Consider the following 19,623-nt stretch of genomic DNA (forward strand, 5'->3'; position numbering starts at 1 on the left):
GAGAATCGCCACTACACTCTACAAAGTCATTTAGGACCGGGCCATGATGTTCCTTGTCATCATGCAACAGGCTGATCGAGGTGTCTGTCAGGATGGGAACTAGTACAACTATTAGTGTACAAGATGTACAGGAGTGGGGACAAAACACATCCTTGAGGAGAGCCTGTGTTGGTGGTGTGCATGTCTGACACGTGGGGACCTACTTTGGACCCGCTGTGACCTCTGGCTCAGGAAGTCCAACAACCACAAGACCAGTTCCCCATCTAAGGAGAAGTCCCGAATGAGTCTGCAAGAATGTAAGGCTGGATTGTGTTGAAGGCAGAAGAAAAGTCAACAAACAAAACATGGGATTTGGCACCCTCTAGATGTCTATAGACCATGATGAGGAGCGTAAGAATGGCATAATCAACTCCTCTGCTGGGCTGATAGGCAAACTGCAATGGGTGAGGAGCTTCTGGGTGGCGCTGAGAACATGACTTTTCACAATTTTCTCAAGGCGTTTTATTACTAAGGATGTCAAGGCGACAGGGCGGTAGTCATTCAGCACAGAGGGAATAGATGCTTTCGGAATGGGTATAATTATTGCGTTTTTCCACAATACTGGCACTTGTTGCTGGTCAAGTGAGGATTGGAAAATGTCTATAAACACCAGCCAATTGTTCAGCACAGTGCTTTAACACGTCCACTTATTTTGTCTGGGCCTGGGCTTTTGTGTGCATTACATTCCCTGAACAACTTCACAACATCAGCATGTTTAGCAACAACCCTCTCAGACATTTGTAATGATGCTTCCATTTGTTTTACCTCCGAACACAAAATTGTCTGATTCAAATCTTGAGAAGAAAACATTCAGTTCATTAGCCATGTTCTGGCCCTCATGTCTCCCAAGGTCAGCTCTGGTTTTTCCTCTACCTATGTGGGGGGCACTAGCCATGGATTTAATCACTTGCCAGGCCACCCTTGAGTTACCAGAGGAGAGGGTCCTCTCCACCCTTTGCTTGTATGCCTCCTTGTCCACCAGTATCTGTCTTTTGATCTCACGTTGTACATCTCTTAAAGCCTGTATCACCCTCAGCATAAACTGATCTCACATTGTACATCTCTTAAAGCCTGTCTATAACCCTCAGCATAAACTGATCTCACGTTGTACATCTCTTAAAGCCTGTCTATCACCCTCAGCATAAACTGCCTTCTTCCTATTAAGTAGTGATTTTAGATTTTTTGATACCCAAGGCTTATTGTTAGAGAAGATTTTACATGTTTTAGTAGGCACAACTGACTCAACACAGAAGTTTACATAGTTTGAAATAACATCTGTGAGTTCATCAAGATCAGAGCTGCTGTCCTCATACCTCCCACATAGTACAGTCAAAACACCCCTGGAGACAAGTGATACTGTTGTCATTCCATATCTACTGAATAACCTTGTGACAGGGAGCTTATTAGTCGACCTTGGACGTAATGAGGAATGAAGAAACGGGATGATCAAACTTCTATATTATCTGGGGTAGCTGATTTTGACCTTGCTCTCTCCCTCTATCAGACGAAGGTGATGGTCTCTCTGATGAGCACGAGCTCCTCCAAATGTGGTTCAAGCTGGTCCTGGAGAAGAACAAACTGGCCCGCTATGAGGAAGAGCTAGTCATATTGTAAGTAGGAGAAGATGAGAGGCACACTGCATTCTCAGACACAGACCATCTTATGGAGTGAAGTGTGTTTTGAAATTGGTTGTTTTGTCTGTTAGTGCTCAGGAACTCGAGCTGGAGGACAGACAGAGTCAACTACAGACAGATCTACGACGCAGGATGTCAGTAGACGGTACGGGTCACACACTTGTAATATGCGTTTGCGGTCCAGTTATAATGCATTCGCAGCCAATTATCTGTGGAACTTGTCCTTTATCTGTGGAACTTGTCCTTTATCTGTGGAACTTGTCCTTTATCTGTGGAACCTTTTGAGAATGTGTTCTAAATGACCATGTCCTACTTTGTCCATCTGTCTGTCTCCATCCCTCCTTCTCCTCCTCTACCATTTTACAATCTCTCCTCTCCAATGGCCCTTTGCAGACTCCAGGAAGAGCTCCAGTGAGCTGGCGGAGGAGCAGCAGATGCTGACTGAGATCATGAAGGTGGTGGAGAGGAGAGACACTCTGGTCAGCCTGCTGGAGGAGCAGCGGCTGCAGGAGAGGGCTGAGGACAGAGACCTGGAGAGCCTGGTGCTGTCTAGGGGCTACCAGTTCCATTGGACCTGAGGAGTTGCAGCCCTCTAGGGCAGGGAAAAGGATAACAGTACCATGCAGCTCTATGGGTAGAGGCGACAAGTACTACACTACTGGATTTGGCCTCAAGTGGCATGGTGACCTTTTGAATATGTATATAGGTTTTACTTGTCAATTCCTACTTGAGGATCACATCTCTTATAGACCTGAGGGTTGTACATCCAGTGTCTGTATGCCTAGTCTCTCTTGACAGCCTTCTGAGATTACTGTATGCCTAACCAAGAACACCTCATATGCTGCAGTAGGAATGGAATAAATGAAATATTATTTAGTTTTCTTTACTTTGTCAGTTGCACTGGAAAGCACTTAAACACTACAGAAACCCAAAGATTCATCCTATCAAGTATGTTTTCCCTCTCAAAGCAAAATGTATTTTGTATGTGTAGGTCTCTGTTGTAGGTCTCTACTGTTCATGTGTTGTGTTGAGAAGCACTGGAAAAACGACTGTATGTTGTATAACTTCATCTGCACTATACCAAGTAATTTAATCAACCAATACACCATTTTCCACAGGACTTTTTACTATTATTCCTGCATGTTGTCTGTCCTATTACTCAGTACTGACCACAACCAACAGGATTTTATTCACTTTTTTGAGTCCTCCTTGCCCAACTTTTTTTCATGTAAATGATGATTGGATCTGTTGGTTCAATTTATTTAGTTTGATATGAGTTTAGGGGTGTCTCCATAGCACAATAAATTGAGTTATTAAATCCTAAACTGACAGACTGATCTGTTGCTGTTTATTTTTATTCTGTAAAAATTTGATTTATTTCAAAGATATTTAATAGAGAATTGAAGTGTATTTGGTCATGATTTATGCATATGACATAATATTGAGAGAGATCATGGCTTATGGTGGCATTAGAATAAAGTCTATAATGTCTATCCATAGTGATACTACCATAAAATGTGTTTGTCAATGCATGCAGGCGCCAACTATGTGCTACGAACTATTCAGCCATTAGATTTTTATTTATTTAACTAGGCAAGTCCGTAAAGAACAAATTCTTATTTACAATGACGGCCCACACCGGCCAAACCCGGTCGACGTCGGGCCAATTGTGCGCCGCCCGATGGGACTCCCAATCACGGCCTGGATTCGAACCAGGGTGTCTCCCTCTAGCACTGAGATATGCAGTGCCTTAGACCTTAGACCGCTGCGCCACTCGGGAGCCCAAGTTAGGGGAGGGAACTACATCTGGGAACAAGGAAAGGATTCGAGGGATGGACGAATGTTTGGAATTCCGTTTTCGTTATAGTGAACATTGATTCGAACAGAACGTGACTTATGTCAATTTAATTCAGAGATCTACTAAACGAGTAACTTTACTTTTTGATTGTACCTTTGAGCTTTTGGCTAAATTTGATCATGGCTTCTTCGCCGTCCTCTCCCAAATCGCCGACGACTCCGAAATCTCCCTCTTCCAGAAAAAAAGATGACTCGTTCCTGGGAAAACTTGGAGGAACTTTAGTAAGAAGAAAGAAAGCAAAAGAAGGTAAAGTTCAGATCAAAACAATACTGTAAAAAAAACTTTTCTAAACTTAACTTGCGAGCAGTTGTGTCAACAGAAAAGGACAGGAAGAAAACGTGTATTTTATGGAGCGACAGTGTAGCCCATTTGAACTCTAGCTACAGCAATTTTTCAATCTGAGCGGCGCAAATTGTTACAAAAAATGCATTGTGCAATGAAGTCACACATCTATTGTCTACTCCGTCTGATTCTGTCAATTCATTACCGGTACTGGTAAAGCCATAACGAATTCGCCTGCATGCTTTCCCCACAGCACATTCATTGAAGGTATCAGAATGGAGTAGCCTCGAGGCCTATCTAGGTTACATACATAATACATAGGCCTGTCTGTAAACTAGTCATTACACTCAAATAATGTGTTCTATTTATACTTTCTTGACCAGCAGGGCAGCCTGGGGGTGCATACAGTGCAGTGCCTAGTAGAGTTACTAGAGTAATTACTACAGTAGGGTTATTTACGATAGATGCAGGCTACGATTGGCATGTAGGGAACACTACTGCTGCAACCTGGATTTAGGGGTAGATGTAACATAGTAAACGTAAATCCGGTATGCTCAAAATAGTATGATATGTTACGTATGGTATGTATTAATTTGTGGATGTCCATCATCCATTTCGTATGATATGTTACAAATTGCAATTTGTTGCGGCAAAAGTTTGCTGGGTTAGGGAAGGGTTCTACACTTAAGTTTTTTCACCAACTTTTTTCTCCATTAGTAGCACCAGCACATGATTTGGTCGCACAATTTTTTTTATATACTGTACCAGTCAAATGTTTGGACACACCTACTCATTCAAGGGTTTTAATGTATTTTTACTACTTTCTACATTGTAGAATAATAGTGAAGACATCAAAATTATGAATAACACACATGGAATCATTTTTCATTTTTTCTTTTTTTTTTTACAAATCAAAGTATTTTATATTTGAGTTTCTTCAAAGTAGCCACCCTTTGCCTTGATGCCAGCTTTGCACACTCTTGGCATTCTATCAACCAGCTTCATGAGGGAGTCACCTGGAATGCATTTCAATTAACCAGCTTCATGAGGAATGCTTTTCCAACAGTCTTGTAGGAGTTCCCACATATGCTGAGCACTTGTTGGCTGCTTTTCCTTCACTCTGCGGTCCCACTCATCCCAAACCATCTCAGTTGGGTTGAGGTCGGGTGATTGTGAAGGCCAGGTCATCAGATGCACCACTCCATCACTCTCCTTGGTCAAATAGCCCTTACACAGCCTAGAGGTGTGTTGAGTCATTGTCCTGTTGAAAAACAAATGATAGTTCCACTAAGCGCACACCAGATGGTATGGCGTTCCAGGTGACTCCCTCATGAAGCTGGTTGAGAGAATGCCAAGCTGTCATCAAGGGAAATTGTGGCTATTTGAAGTCTCAATTATTAAATATATTTTGATTTGTTTAACAATTTTTTTGGTTGCTACATGATTCCAAATGTGTTATTTCATAGTTTTGTTGTCTTCACTATTATTCAACAATGTAGAAAATAGTACAAATAAAGACAAACCCTTGAATGAGTAGGTGTTCTAAAACGTTTGACCGATAGTGTATATACAGCTCTAGAAAAAAATAAGAGACCACTGCAAAATTATCAGTTTCTCTGGTTTTACTTTTTTATAGGTATGTGTTTGGGTAAAATTAACATTTTTGTTTTATTCTATAAACTACTGACAACATTTCTCCTAAATTCCAAATACATTATTTGTCATTTAGAGCATTTATTTGCAGAAAATGACAACTGGTCAAAATAACAAAAAAGATGTGGTGTTTTCAGACCTCGACTAATGCAAAGAAAATATGTTTTTGGTAGAATAACCCTGTTTTTCAATCACAGCTTTCATGTGTCTTGGCATGCTCTCCACCAGTCTTTCACATTTGATTTTGGGTGACTTTATGCCACACCTGGCGCAACAATTCAAGCAGCTTGGCTTTGTTTGATGGCTTGTGACCATCAAACAAAGTGTGAGACATTGTGGCTTGTAGGCCTCTTTTGTATTATTATTAATAATGACCTTGCCTGTGTCCCATAATGTGCCTGCATTCCGTACAGAACCAGGCTAATAATGACTAGCCATCTTTTACATTAGCATGCTCTTGTGTTCTTACATTGATTTGGATAGATTTACTGTAACAGCAAAGAAAATATACTATTAAAATGAAGTGCAAAATGTATTTATTGCACATTTCAAAGTGCCATGTTTTCTGCAAAAAAAAAAAAAAAACGATGCTTGATACCAAAATGATACAACAAAGTTGGGAGAAGGACTGATTTACTCCAGTTTTGTGTTTGGCCAGTGGCTTTGTGTAGCGCACTTGTGATGGAGATTTCAAAACAAATGGCCACAGGATTGGTTCAAAAAATCATGACAGGCTACTTTGTAGTTACCTTTTAATTGCCTTTCCATCTACCAAAAAAACAGTTAGGCTATCATTAGCATCGCTAATGGCTACACAAAGTGTTACACATATAGGCCCTATGCGCACAGCACACAGCGGGGCTTGACATTTACGTAAACTTGCCAGTGCAAACTGAAAGCTACTGAGCCAAATGGAAAAATGTTCTGGCCCGGGTCAAGATCTGACAAAAGTTAAGGATGCGTGTAGAATTTCAATAGCAGTTGAATTTATCTTTCATTTGCGGGCTGAGCAAGTAGCCTATACAGGGTTCATACAGACATTGCCAAGTTAAGTTAAAATCGGGTTCCCTTTTGTAATGGAACGCTTTATATGGAGAACCAAGTTGAAGCCAACATTCGATGCTGTCTTGCTAATTATAACCGCACATGGTTTTACTGCAACTAGAGCAACACCATTCAATAGAGATGTCGGGAAACAAACAAAAGTGCCTCTCATAAAAACTGATCAGAAATTAAATCATAGAATAATTAAGGTTAAGGTTAGGTTTAAACGTTTAGGGAAAGGGTAAGCTAACATGCAAAGTACTTCAATAGTAGTAAGTAAACTCAGCAAAAAAAGAAAAGTTCCTTTTTCAGGACCATGTCTTTCAAAGATAAGTCATAAAAATCCAAATAACTTAACATATCTTCATTGTAATGGGTTAAAAAAAATCCCTATGCTTGTTAAATGAACCATAAACAGTTAATGTACATGCACCTGTGGAACGGTCGTTAAGACAGTAACAGCTTACAGACGGTAGGCAATTAACGTCACAGTTATGAAAACTTAGGACACTAAAGAGGCCTTTCTACTGACTCTGAAAAACACCAAAAGAAAGATGTCCAGTATCCCTGCTCATCTGCGTGAATGTGCCTTAGGCATGCTGCAAGGAGGCATGAGGACTGCAGATGTGGCCAGGGCAATAAATTGCAATGCCTGTACTGTGAGACGCCTAAGACAGCCTACAGGGAGACAGGACGGACAGCTGATCGTCCTCGCAGTGGCAGACCACGTGTAACAACACCTGCACAGGATCGGTACATCCGTACATCACACCTGCGAGACAAATAGACTACTAACAGATCTCTCGAGCCAGACGGCTTACATCCGCAATCTTTGAATGCCTATAGGCGTACATGGCTCCAAGGTCGGGGATATCCGAGACTAACTAACAGATGGGGAAATTACATTGTCTTGATTAACTGAGAACAGTGTCAGATCGGATAAGTATATTTAGGAACGGTGACACCGAAAGCTGAGGTGGTGCAGTGAGCTAAGGATTTTTTTTTATATATAGATTTAAGACCAGTTAGAGTCATCCCCTTTAGAACATCTCTGTGTTGTGAGATATAGCATTGGGAGAAGGACTGTATGTGGACGGAGGAGGGCCACTAAGTAGTAGATGAAACTGCAGTGTTTTTCCCATGTGTAGGTGAGGGGAAAGTCCATATTCCTTGAGGAAAGACAGAGAAATCAGTGAGGGAAACCACTTACAGAAAGAACCACTACTCCTCAATAACATACCATATTAGACATGATAAAGCAAGCAAACCCAATTCTACTCCTGTGTTAATGCTAGATTATTTGGACCAAATGGCTGTGGGAGTAGTTAGCTAGTGTATTAGTGGTGTGGGAACACTATTGCAGTGCTATCATGTGCTGTTTGGAAGCACTTCAGAGAGGATGGTGCCAATTTTGATCCTTATCCCAGTAGTTGGGAACCCACGTGTCCCCCGCCTTAACAACATCCTCTCATTTTCCCCCTGACCTTTACGCTTATTTCTGGTGGATTGCTCATACTTACAGAATTCTCACTGACATTAAAAATAGTGCAAAAAGAAACATGTAGTAGTAGTCATCTAAATTGTATAAAGCCTAATTCGTAGAATCATCACAAGTTGTAAGTGGCTTACTGTTTGTGCCGCCTCATTGCTATGTGAATTTATAGCTATTGCACTGAAAGGTGGAGTGTTGAGAGGATGCATTGTGAGTGACATGATGTAGTATGGTCTCTCTCTGAACTCTCCCATCTCCCTCCCTACAGTTTCTGAGCTCCAGGAGGAAGGGATGAACACCATCAACCTGCCCCTGAGCCCCAGTCAATATGAACTGGACCCAGAAGACACTGTGTTAGGTAAGTACAGCATATTACTCAATCTGAGAGCCCTGGTCATAAATGATAAAGGTCTTAAAACTGGCTAAACCCAACTGTTCTTTCTGTTTCTGCAGAGGAGAATGAGGTCCGCACCATGGTCCACCCCAACTCCAAGAACGACAGCAAACTACAGGAACTCCAGAAGGTGCTGATCGACTGGATCAATGATGTGTTGGTAGGAGAGAGGATCATCGTGAAGGACCTGGCTGAAGATCTATACGACGGGCAGGTTCTGCAGAAACTCTTTGGTGAGGAACAATTCAAATCCCCTATTGGTTCTCCATCAAACTTAAAGGAACACTATTTCCACTCTACAACCAATCACCTTCTCCATCTGGCCTTTCTCTCTTTGACAGGAATGTCTTTATTTAGCTAAAGAAGACCACTGACCAAATTTATGCGTGTCGCAGAGAAGCTGGAGGGGGAGAAGCTGAACGTGGCTGAGGTGACCCAGTCAGAGATCACCCAGAAGCAGAAGCTACAGACGGTTCTGGAGAGGATCAACGACTCCATCAAGATCTCCGCCAGGAGCATCAAATGGAACGTGGACTGTAAGTAAAGGCTGAGAACTACACTGAACAGAAATGCAACATTTATTTTTATTTAACAAGGCAAGTCAGTTAAGAACAAATTCTTATTTACAATGACAGCCTATCAGGGAACAGTGGGATAACTGCCTTGTTCAGGGGCAGAATGACAGATGTTTACCTTGTCAGCTCGGGGATTCGATCCAGCAACCTTTCGGTTACTGGCCCAATGCTCTAACCACTAGGCTACCTGCCGCCCCGCATGTAAAGTGTTGATCCCAGAAATGTTCATAAAGCACAAAAAGCTTATTTCTCTCAAATTGTATGCACAAATTTGTTTACATCCCTGTTAGTGAGCATTTCTCCTTTGCCAAGATAAACCATCCACCTGACAGGTGTGGCATATCAAGAAGCTGATTAAACAGCATGATTACACTGTTGCACCTTGTGCTGGGGAGAAAAAATGGCCACTTAAAGTTTTGCCACATTTTGTCACAGCACAATGCCAAATGTCTCAAGTTTTGAGGGAGTGTGCAATTGGCATGCTAACTGCAGAAATGTCCACCAGAGTTGTTGACAGAGAATTGAATGTTCATAACTCTACCATAAGCCGCCTCCAACAACATTTGTTTTAGAATTTGGCAGTATGTCCAACCGGCCTCACAACCGCAGACCACGTGTAACCACGCCAGCCCAGGACCTCCGGTTTGTTGTTCAACGTTGTGAACAGAGTGCCCCACATAAGCTACGGACATCAAACACAATTGCATTGTATGAATGGCAATTTGAATGAACTGAGATACCGTGACGAGATCCTGAGGCCCATTGTCGTGCCATTCACCCGCTATCACCTCATGTTTCAGCAAGATAATCCACAGCCCAATGTCGCTATTTACATATGGGCTGTGTACAGGTACAGTGATCAGTAAGCTGCTCTGACAGCTAATGCTTAAAGTTAGTGAGGGAGATATAAGTCTCCAGCTTCAGTGATTTTTGCAATTCGTTACAGTCATAGGCAGCAGAGAACTGGAAGGAAAGGCGGCCAAAGGAGGAGTTTGCTTTGGGGATGACCAGTGAAATATACCTGCTGGAGCGCGTGCCACGGGTGGGTGTTGCTATGGTGACCAGTGAGCTGAGATCAGGCGGGGCTTTACCTAGCAAAGACTTATAGATGACCTGGAGCCAGTGGGTTTTGTGACTGACTGGTTTTCTGATCCACGCCTTTACATTTTTAAAGGTGCACTATATTTTCAAAAGTATGTGGACAACCCTTAAAATGGCTGGATTAGGCTATTTTTTTTAAGTTATTTTTTAGAGCTCAGTGACTTTCAACGTGGCACTGTCATAGGATGCCACATTTCCAACAAGTCAGTTTGTCAAATTTCTGCCCTGCTATAGCTGCCTCGGTCAACTGTATGTGCTAGTATTGTGAAATGTAAACGTCTAGGAGCAACAATGACATTCTAGACGATTCTATGCTTCCAAATTTGTAGCAACAGTTTGGGGAAGGCCTTTCCTGTTTCAGCATGCCAGTGGCCCCATGCAGGCCCCAAGCGAGGTAAATACAGAAATGGTTTGTTGAGTTCGGTGTGGAAGAGTTTGACTGGCCTGCACAGAGCCCTGACCTCAACCCCATCGAACACCCTTGGGATGAATTGGAATGCCGACTGTGAGCCAGGCCTAATCGCCCAACATCAGTAGCCGACCTCACTAATGCTCTTGTGGCTGAATGGAAGCAAGTCAAAGCAGTAATGTTCCAATATCTAGTGGAAAGCCTTCCCAGAAGAGTGGAGGCTGTTATACAGTGTATTCAGACCCATTTACTTTTTTAGTTTTTTTTACATTACAGCCTTATTCTAAAATGGATAAAATCTCAAATGTTCCTCATCAATCTACACATAATACCCTATTAATGACAAAGCGAAAACAGTTTTTTAGAATTTTTTTGCAAATGTATAAGAAATAAAAAACAGATGCCTTCAAGTATTCAGACCCTTTGCTATGAGACTCGAAATTGAGTTCTGGTGCATCCTATTTCCATTGATCATCCTTGAGATGTTTCTACAACTTGATTGGAGTCCACCTGTGGTAAATTCAATTGATTGGACATGATTTGGAAAGGCACACACCTGTCTATTTAAGGTCCCACAGTTGACAGTGCATGTCAGAGCAAAAACCAAGCCATGAGGTCGAAGGAATTGTCTGTAGATCTCCGAGACAGGATTGTGTCGAGATATACACTACCGTTCAAAAGTTTAGGATCACTAAGAAATGTCCTTGTTTTTGAAAGAAAAGCAAAAAAAAAAGTCAATTTTAAAATAACATCACATTGATCGGAAATACAGTGTAGACATGGTTAATGTTGTAAATGACTATTGTAGCTGGAAACGGCAGATTTTTTATGGAATATCTACATAGGCGTACAGAGGCCCATTATCAGCAACCATCACTCCTGTGTTCCAATGGTACGTTGTGTTAGCTAATCCAAGTTTATAATTTTAAAAGTCTAATTAGAAAACCCTTTTGCAATTATGTTAGCACAGCTGAAAACTGTTGTGCTGATTTAAAGAAGCAATAAAACTGTCATCAGCATTTGTGGGTTTGATTACAGGCTCAAAATGGCCAGAAACAAATAACTTTCTTCTGAAACTCGTCAGTCTATATTGTTCCGAGAAATTAAGGCTATTCCATGTGAGATATTGCCAAGAAACTGAAGATCTCATACAACGCTGTGTACTACTCCCTTCACAGAACAGCGCAAACTGTCTCTAACCAGAATAGAAAGAGGAGTGGGAGGCTCCGGTGCACAACTGCGCAAGAGGACAAGTACATTAGTGTCTAGTTTGAGAAACAGACGCCTCACAAGTCCTGAACTGGCAGCTTCATTAAATAGTACCCGCAAAACACCAGTCTCAACGTCAACAGTGAAGAGGCGACTCCGGGATGCTGGCCTTCTAGGCAGAGTTCCTCTGTACAGTGTCTGTGTTCTTTTGCCCATCTTAATCTTTTCTTTTTATTGGCCAGTCTGAGATATGGCTTTTTCTTTGCAACTCTGCCTAGAAGGACAGCATCCCGGAGTCGTTGCGTTTTGTTTTTGTTCAGTGTATGTCGTATTCATTAGAGCACACCATAGCAAAACGTTTTGCAAGGGGAAATTAAAATCATTGTTCTTATTGGACAAGTTCAGCTAGTGCCTTCATGTTTCAGTCCGTTTTCCTCTGTTTGGTTCTAATGAATGCAGCCCTGGAGAGACAGACTAAGTGGTCCAACAGATGGACTACGTGTGTACGTGGGTGATGTTCAGCTAGTTAAGAGTCCATACTTTGCTTACTGGTAATTGAGTTTTCTCTGCTTCCCTTTGCTTTCTCTCTAATGAAGAGGAATGTCTGTCTGTTTATTTTAGTGAAGCACTTTAGCTTTGCCTTGACGTCTCTATTTTATGAAAGGATTTTAATAGGGCTGTGACAATAACAGTATCTTCCTTTTTTTCCATGGCAAAAATTAAAACACGAAGCAGACTAAACTCTTTGGTCCTTTAAAAACCTGCTGTATGTACAATATTGTGTGCTATATTTTGGAAAATAAATAAATGTGACTCTGGATGACAACATAATTATGTTTGTTTCCAACATTAGGGCTGTTTTCTTAAAGAAGTTACATCCGCTTCGTGTTTTGTTACTCTGCCACGATACTAAGGAGTATCGCAATACTGTTATCATAACAGCCCTAGAATACATGGGTGATTTTTCAAGTTTTAATGTCACATTGACAACTACAGTGAAATGCTTTTCTCTAACCCCAACAATGCAGTGATCAAGAACTATGTAATACTAAAATTAACAAGGTAGAACAAAAACACACAAGATATAAAAATAAGAAGAACACGATATAGTAAATAAGCACACTATATACAGGGTCAGTTCCAGTACCATATTTACAATGTGCAGGGATACTGGATCGATGTTCAGCTAGCAAAGAGTTCATACTTGTGTCACTGGTCATTGAGTTCTCTGCTTCCGATTGAGTTTTCCCTCTAATGAAGAGGAATGTCTGTCTGTACATTTCAGTGAAGCGCTTTAGTTTTGCCTTGATCTCTCTATTTTCTGAAAGCTTTTTAACCAGAAGATGGTAATAGCACTCAGGAATTGTTTAAACAACATGTTTGTATGAGAAAATGAGAGGAGTGAAGTAATCAAGGAAATATATAGTGCCTTCAGAAAGTATTCATACACCTTGACTTATTACACATTTTGTTGTCTTACAGCCTGAATTCAAAATGGATTAAATATATTTATCTCACCCATCTACACACAATACCCCATAATGACAGTGAAAACATGTTTTTAGAAATGTTTGCAACTTTATTGAAAATGAAATATCAAATGTACATAAGTCTTTACACCCTTAAACACATTTGGCGGCGATTATAGGCAGTTAGGAAAGCAAAGGCTAGCTTTTTCAAACAGAAATGTTCATCCTGTAGCACAAACTCCAAAAGGTTTTTTAGACACTGTAAAGTCCATAGAGAATAAGAGCACCTCCTCAAAGCTGCCCACTGCACTGAGACTAGGAAACACTGTCACCACTGACAAATCTACTATAATCAAGAATTTCAAGGTCCTAAATGATATCATAACCACCATCGATAAAAGACAGTACTGTGCAGCCATATTCATCGATCTTGCCAAGGCTTTCGACTCTGTCAATCACCGCATTCTTATCGGCAGACTCAACAGCCTTTGTTTCTCAAATGACTGCCTCGCCTGGTTCACCAACTACTACTCAGACAGAGTTCAGTGTTTCAAATTGGAGGGCCTGTTGTCCAGACCTCTGGCAGTCTCTATGGGGGTGCCACAGGGTTCAATTCTCGGGCTGACTTTTTTCTCTGTATACATCAATGATGTCGCTCTTGCTGCTGGTGATTGTCTGATCCACCTCTACGCAGACGACAACATTCTATGTACTTCTGGCCCTTCTTCGGACACGGTGTTAACAAACCTCCAGACGAGCTTCAATGCCATACAACTCTCCTTCCGTGGCCTCCAACTGCTCTTAAATGCAAGTAAAACTAAATGCGTGCTCTTCAACCGATCGCTGCCCGCACCCGCCAGCCCGTCCAGCATCACTACTCTGGACGGTTCTGACTTAGAATATGTGGACAACTACAAATACCTAGGTGTCTGGTTAGACTGTAAACTCTCCTTCCAGACTCACATTAAGCATCTCCAATCCAAAATTAAATCTAGAATCGGCTTCCTATTTCGCAACAAAGCATCCTTCGCTCATGCTGCCAAACATACCCTCGTAAAACTGACTATCCTACCGATCCTTGACTTCGGCGATGTCATTTATAAAATAGCCTCCAACACTCTACTCAGCAAATTGGATGCAGTCTATCACAGTGCCATTTGTTTTGTCACCAAAGCCTCCTTCACATACTACCCACCACTGTGACCTGTATGCTCTCACTAGCTGGCCCTCGCTTCATATTCATTGCCAAACCCACTTGCTCCAGGTCATCTATAAGCCTTTGCTAGGTAAAGCCCCGCCCTGATCTCAGCTCACTGGTCACCATAGCAGCACACACCTGTAGCACGTGCTCCAGCAGGTATATTTCACTGGTCACCCCCAAAGCCAACTCCTCCTTTGGCCGCCTTTCCTTCCAGTTCTCTGCTGCCAATGACTTGAACGAATTGCAAAAATCACTGAAGCTGGAAACTCATATCTCCCTCACTAACTTTAAGCATCAACTGTCAGAGCAGCTTACAGATCATTGCACCTGTACATAGCCCATCTGTAAATAGCCCACCCAACTACCTCATCCCCATATTGTTATTATTATGTTTTGCTCCTTTGCACCCCAGTATCTCTAATTGCACATTGATCTTCTGCACAGCTATCACTCCAGTGTTAATTGCTAAATTGTAATTATTTTGCCTCTATGGCCTATTTATTACCTTACGTCCCGACTCTTCATTTGCACACACTGTATATAGACTTTTTCTATTGTGTAATTGACTCTACGTTTGTTTATTCCATGTGTAACTCTGTGTTGTTTGTGCCGCACTGCTTTGCTTTATCTTGGCCAGGTCGCAGTTGTAAATGAGAACTTGTTCTCAACTGGCCTACCTGGTTAAATTAAGGTGAAATAAAAAAAATAGCTGAGTCGTCTTGGGTATGTCTATCAGTTTTGTAGTCTGGATTTGGGGATTTTCTTCCTTGCAGATTTGATTGTGCTCTGTTAAGTTCAGTAATGTTTTGCCTCCATAACATCCAGTGATTTTGCAGAGAGCCACATCAATTTACAGGAATACTCATCATAAATGTTGATGAAAATACAAGTGTTATGTATGGAACGTTAGATATACTTCTCCTTAATGCAACCGCTGTGTCAGATTTAAAAAACGCTTCATGGCAAAAGCACACCATGCAATAATTTGAGTACAGCGCTCAGGCACCAAAGCAAGCCATACAGATACCCGCCATGTTGTGGAGTCAACAAAAGTCAGAAATAGCATTATAAATATTCACTTTGATGATCTTCATCGGAATGCACTCCCAGGAATCCCAGTTCCACAGTAAATGTTCGTTTTGTTCGATAAAGTCCATCATTTATGTCCAAATACCTCCTTTTCGTTCGCGCGTTTAGTCCAGTAATCCAAATGCACAATGCGCAAGTATTACGCCCCTGAGAAAGGGGAGAAATAATCACGAGAGCGATACGGTATTGTTTCCTCAATGAGAACTTTTAGTGCAATCATTTTACAAAAGTAACACATTTTACAGAACAACAGATCTACAGGAAATAGATAGTTTTGTAGGGTACAAGGCTTATTCAAGTCACAACAGTAATTCACTGAAACAGATACTAATTTCAATATAACTGTCAAGCACAAAGCTTTAACTCAGTAAACCATAACTCAATTTATCAACAGGCAATAAAGTGTTTGAAAAACCATTATACAAATAACACCGCAAAATATCTTATTAACAACGCACATGTTCATTCACAATCGACAAAAAATGGCAGCTACTCTCAGTACGAAGCTATTCTTCGCTGCAACCGAGCAGGGCTCATATTACTCTCTGCAAACTTAACTCTAACTTCCTCAAGATGTTACTAAGACACACCTTAAACACTCTTGACATGTTAGCGAGTTATTACATTTAAATTACTATTTTTTATCATCAATAACGTACCTGAAAAAGGGGAGAAATAATCACGAGAGTGATACGGTATTGTTTCCTCAATGAGAACTTTTAGTGCAATGAGGAAAGACCGCGATTTCCCCGGGAACTTGGGTGGAGACCAGAGCAATCGATCTCAGGCTCATAGATTAAGAGCATTTAGTAGATCACAGAATAACACTTTTACTCTTCCATTAGGCACCACAAAATAAAGTAATCAATATAACGTTTACACATTCCTCTCACATTTCGTACCCTTTGTACGCTTGACGGATTTAAACATTTTTAACACAATTATATGAATGTTATCAATCTCTATCAACTAATACTGAATGCATGATCTTTTTAACCTTAGATGTTTTAAGATCCTCACATACTATGAACTTACTAATATTTTTTTATGTATAACAGGCTATTAGTATTTCCTTTAACCTGTCACACGAGCACTAAGTCCAGACAAAAAGTCAAAAAAGTTCTATTACAGTTCGTAGAAACATGTCAAACGATGTGTAGAATCAATCTTTAGGATGTTTTTATAATAAATCTTCAATAATGTTTCAACCGGACAATTCCTTTGTCTTTAGAAATAAAAAGGAGCAGAGCTCGCTCTCACGGCCATGCGCCTGACTTAGCTCATGGCATTCTGCCAGACACCTGGTTCAAACAGCGCTTATTCGCTCCCCCTTCACAGTAGAAGCCTGAAACAAGGTTCTAAAGACTGTTGACATCTAGTGGAAGTCTTAGGAAGTGCAATCGGACCAAATTTACACTGTATCTTGGATAGGCAAAGACTTGAAAACCTACAAACCTCAGATTTCCCACTTCCTGTTTGGATTCTTTCTCAAGTTTTTGCCTGCCATATTAGTTCTGTTATACTCACAGACATTATTCAAACAGTTTGAGAAACTTCAGAGTGTTTTCTATCCAAATCTACTAATAATATGCATATCTTAGCTTCTGGGCCTGAGTAGCAGGCAGTTTACTCTGGGCACGCTTTTCATCCGAACGTGAAAATAGCGCTCCAGCCATTTTTTATTTATTTTTTTATTTCACCTTTATTTAACCAGGTAGGCTAGTTGAGAACAAGTTCTCATTTGCAACTGCGACCTGGCCAAGATAAAGCATAGCAGTGTGAACAGACAACACAGAGTTACACATGGAGTAAACAATAAACAAGTCAATAACATGGTAGAAAAAAAAGAGAATCTATATACAATGTGTGCAAAAGGCATGAGGTAGGCAATAAATCGAATAATTACAATTTAGCAGATTAACACTGGAGTGATAAATCATCAGATGATCATGTGCAAGAAGAGATACTGGTGTGCAAAAGAGCAGAAAAGTAAATAAATAAAAGCAGTATGGGGGGTGAGGTAGGTAAATTGGGTGGGTAGTTTACAGATGGACTATGTACAGCTGCAGCGATCGGTTAGCTGCTCGGATAGCAGATTTTTAAAGTTGTTGAGGGAGATAAAAGTCTCCAACTTCAGAGATTTTTGCAATTCGTTCCAGTCGCAGGCAGCAGAGAACTGGAAGGAAAGGCGTCCAAATGAGGTTTTGGCTTTAGGGATGATCAGTGAGATACACCTGCTGGAGCGCGTGCTGCGGGTGGGTGTAGCCATCGTGACCAGTGAACTGAGATAAGGCGGCACTTTACCTAGCATAGCCTTGTAGATGACCTGGAGCCAGTGGGTCTGACGACGAACATGTAGCGAGGGCCAGCCGACTAGGGCATACAGGTCGCAGTGGTGGGTCGTATAAGGTGCTTTAGTAACAAAACGAATGGCACTGTGATAAACTGCATCCAGTTTGCTGAGTAGAGTATTGGAAGCTATTTTGTAGATGACATCGCCGAAGTCGAGGATCGGTAGGATAGTCAGTTTTACTAGGGTAAGTTTGGCGGCGTGAGTGAAGGAGGCTTTGTTGCGGAATAGAAAGCCGATTCTTGATTTGATTTTGGATTGGAGATGTTTGATATGAGTCTGGAAGGAGAGTTTGCAGTCTAGCCAGACACCTAGGTACTTATAGATGTCCACATATTCTAGGTCGGAACCGTCCAGGGTGGTGATGCTAGTCGGGCGTGCGGGTGCAGGCAGCGAACGGTTGAAAAGCATGCATTTGGTTTTACTAGCGTTTAAGAGCAGTTGGAGGCCACGGAAGGAGTGTTGTATGGCATTGAAGCTCGTTTGGAGGTTAGATAGCACAGTGTCCAAGGAAGGGCCGGAAGTATATAGAATGGTGTCGTCTGCGTAGAGGTGGATCAGGGAATCGCCCGCAGCAAGAGCAACATCATTGATGTATACAGAGAAAAGAGTCGGCCCGAGAATTGAACCCTGTGGTACCCCCATAGAGACTGCCAGAGGACCGGACAACATGCCCTCCGATTTGACACACTGAACTCTGTCTGCAAAGTAGTTGGTGAACCAGGCAAGGCAGTCATTAGAAAAACCGAGGCTACTGAGTCTGCCGATAAGAATATGGTGATTGACAGAGTCGAAAGCCTTGGCCAGGTCGATGAAGACGGCTGCACAGTAATGTCTTTTATCGATGGCGGTTATGATATCGTTTAGTACCTTGAGCGTGGCTGAGGTGCACCCGTGACCGGCTCGGAAACCGGATTGCACAGCGGAGAAGGTACGGTGGGATTCGAGATGGTCAGTGATCTGTTTGTTGACTTGGCTTTCGAAGACCTTAGATAGGCAGGGCAGGATGGATATAGGTCTGTAACAGTTTGGGTCCAGGGTGTCTCCCCCTTTGAAGAGGGGGATGACCGCGGCAGCTTTCCAATCCTTGGGGATCTCAGATGATACGAAGGAGGGGTTGAACAGGCTGGTAATAGGGGGTGCGACAATGGCGGCGGACAGTTTCAGAAATAGGGGGTCCAGATTGTCAAGCCCAGCTGATTTGTATGGGTCCAGGTTTTCCAGCTCTTTCAGAACATCTGCTATCTGGATATGGGTAAAGGAGAAGCTGGGGAGGCTTGGGCGAGTAGCAGCGGGGGGGGGGGGGGGGGTGGGGCTGTTGGCCAAGGTTGGAGTCGCCAGGAGGAAGGCATGGCCAGCCATTGAGAAATGTTTGTTGAAGTTTTCGATTATCACGGACTTATCAGTGGTGACCGTGTTACCTAGCCTCAGTGCAGTGGGCAGCTGGGAGGAGGTGCTCTTGTTTTCCATGGACTTTACAGTATCCCATAACTTTTTGGAGTTAGAGCTACAGGATGCAAATTTCTGCTTGAAAAAGCTGGCCTTTGCTTTCCTGACTGACTGCGTGTATTGGTTCCTGACTTCCCTGAACAGTTGCATATCGCGGGGGCTCTTCGATGCTATTGCAGTTCGCCACAGGATGTTTTTGTGCTGGTCGAGGGCAGTCAGGTCTGGAGTGAACCAAGGGCTATATCTGTTCTTGGTTCTGCATTTTTTGAACGGAGCATGCTTGTCTAATATGGTGAGGAAGTAACTTTTAAAGAATGACCAGGCATCCTCAACTGACGGGATGAGGTCAATATCCTTCCAGGGTACCCGGGCCAG

The 19,623-nt window shown here is 42.0% G+C and overlaps 2 protein-coding genes across 4 annotated transcripts in view; both read left to right on the top strand.

The window, feature by feature from the left end:
* The window catches only part of mical2b (microtubule associated monooxygenase, calponin and LIM domain containing 2b), a 97,744-nt gene extending 94,740 nt beyond the window's left edge, over nt 1-3,004 (top strand). For all 3 annotated transcript variants that reach the window (XR_011676764.1, XM_071416263.1, XM_071416264.1), the window contains 3 exons: nt 1,544-1,649; nt 1,745-1,818; nt 2,067-3,004. Coding sequence is in view for 2 of the 3 variants with exons in the window: in XM_071416263.1 (XP_071272364.1) it covers nt 1,544-1,649; nt 1,745-1,818; nt 2,067-2,251 (365 nt within the window). In the remaining variant the exon portion in view is untranslated. The remainder of the gene's footprint in view (nt 1-1,543; nt 1,650-1,744; nt 1,819-2,066) is intronic.
* A 472-nt stretch (nt 3,005-3,476) lies between these two features.
* Nucleotides 3,477-19,623, top strand: part of parvaa (parvin, alpha a) — a 64,232-nt gene continuing 48,085 nt past the window's right edge. Inside the window, exons 1-4 of the mRNA XM_071416265.1 lie at nt 3,477-3,777; nt 8,271-8,360; nt 8,456-8,629; nt 8,792-8,932. Of these exons, the coding sequence (XP_071272366.1) occupies nt 3,651-3,777; nt 8,271-8,360; nt 8,456-8,629; nt 8,792-8,932 (532 nt within the window). The 5' untranslated portion in view covers nt 3,477-3,650. The remainder of the gene's footprint in view (nt 3,778-8,270; nt 8,361-8,455; nt 8,630-8,791; nt 8,933-19,623) is intronic.

This window comes from Salvelinus alpinus, chromosome 9 (genome assembly GCF_045679555.1).
Source record: "Salvelinus alpinus chromosome 9, SLU_Salpinus.1, whole genome shotgun sequence".
In the NCBI taxonomy this organism is placed as follows: domain Eukaryota; kingdom Metazoa; phylum Chordata; class Actinopteri; order Salmoniformes; family Salmonidae; genus Salvelinus; species Salvelinus alpinus.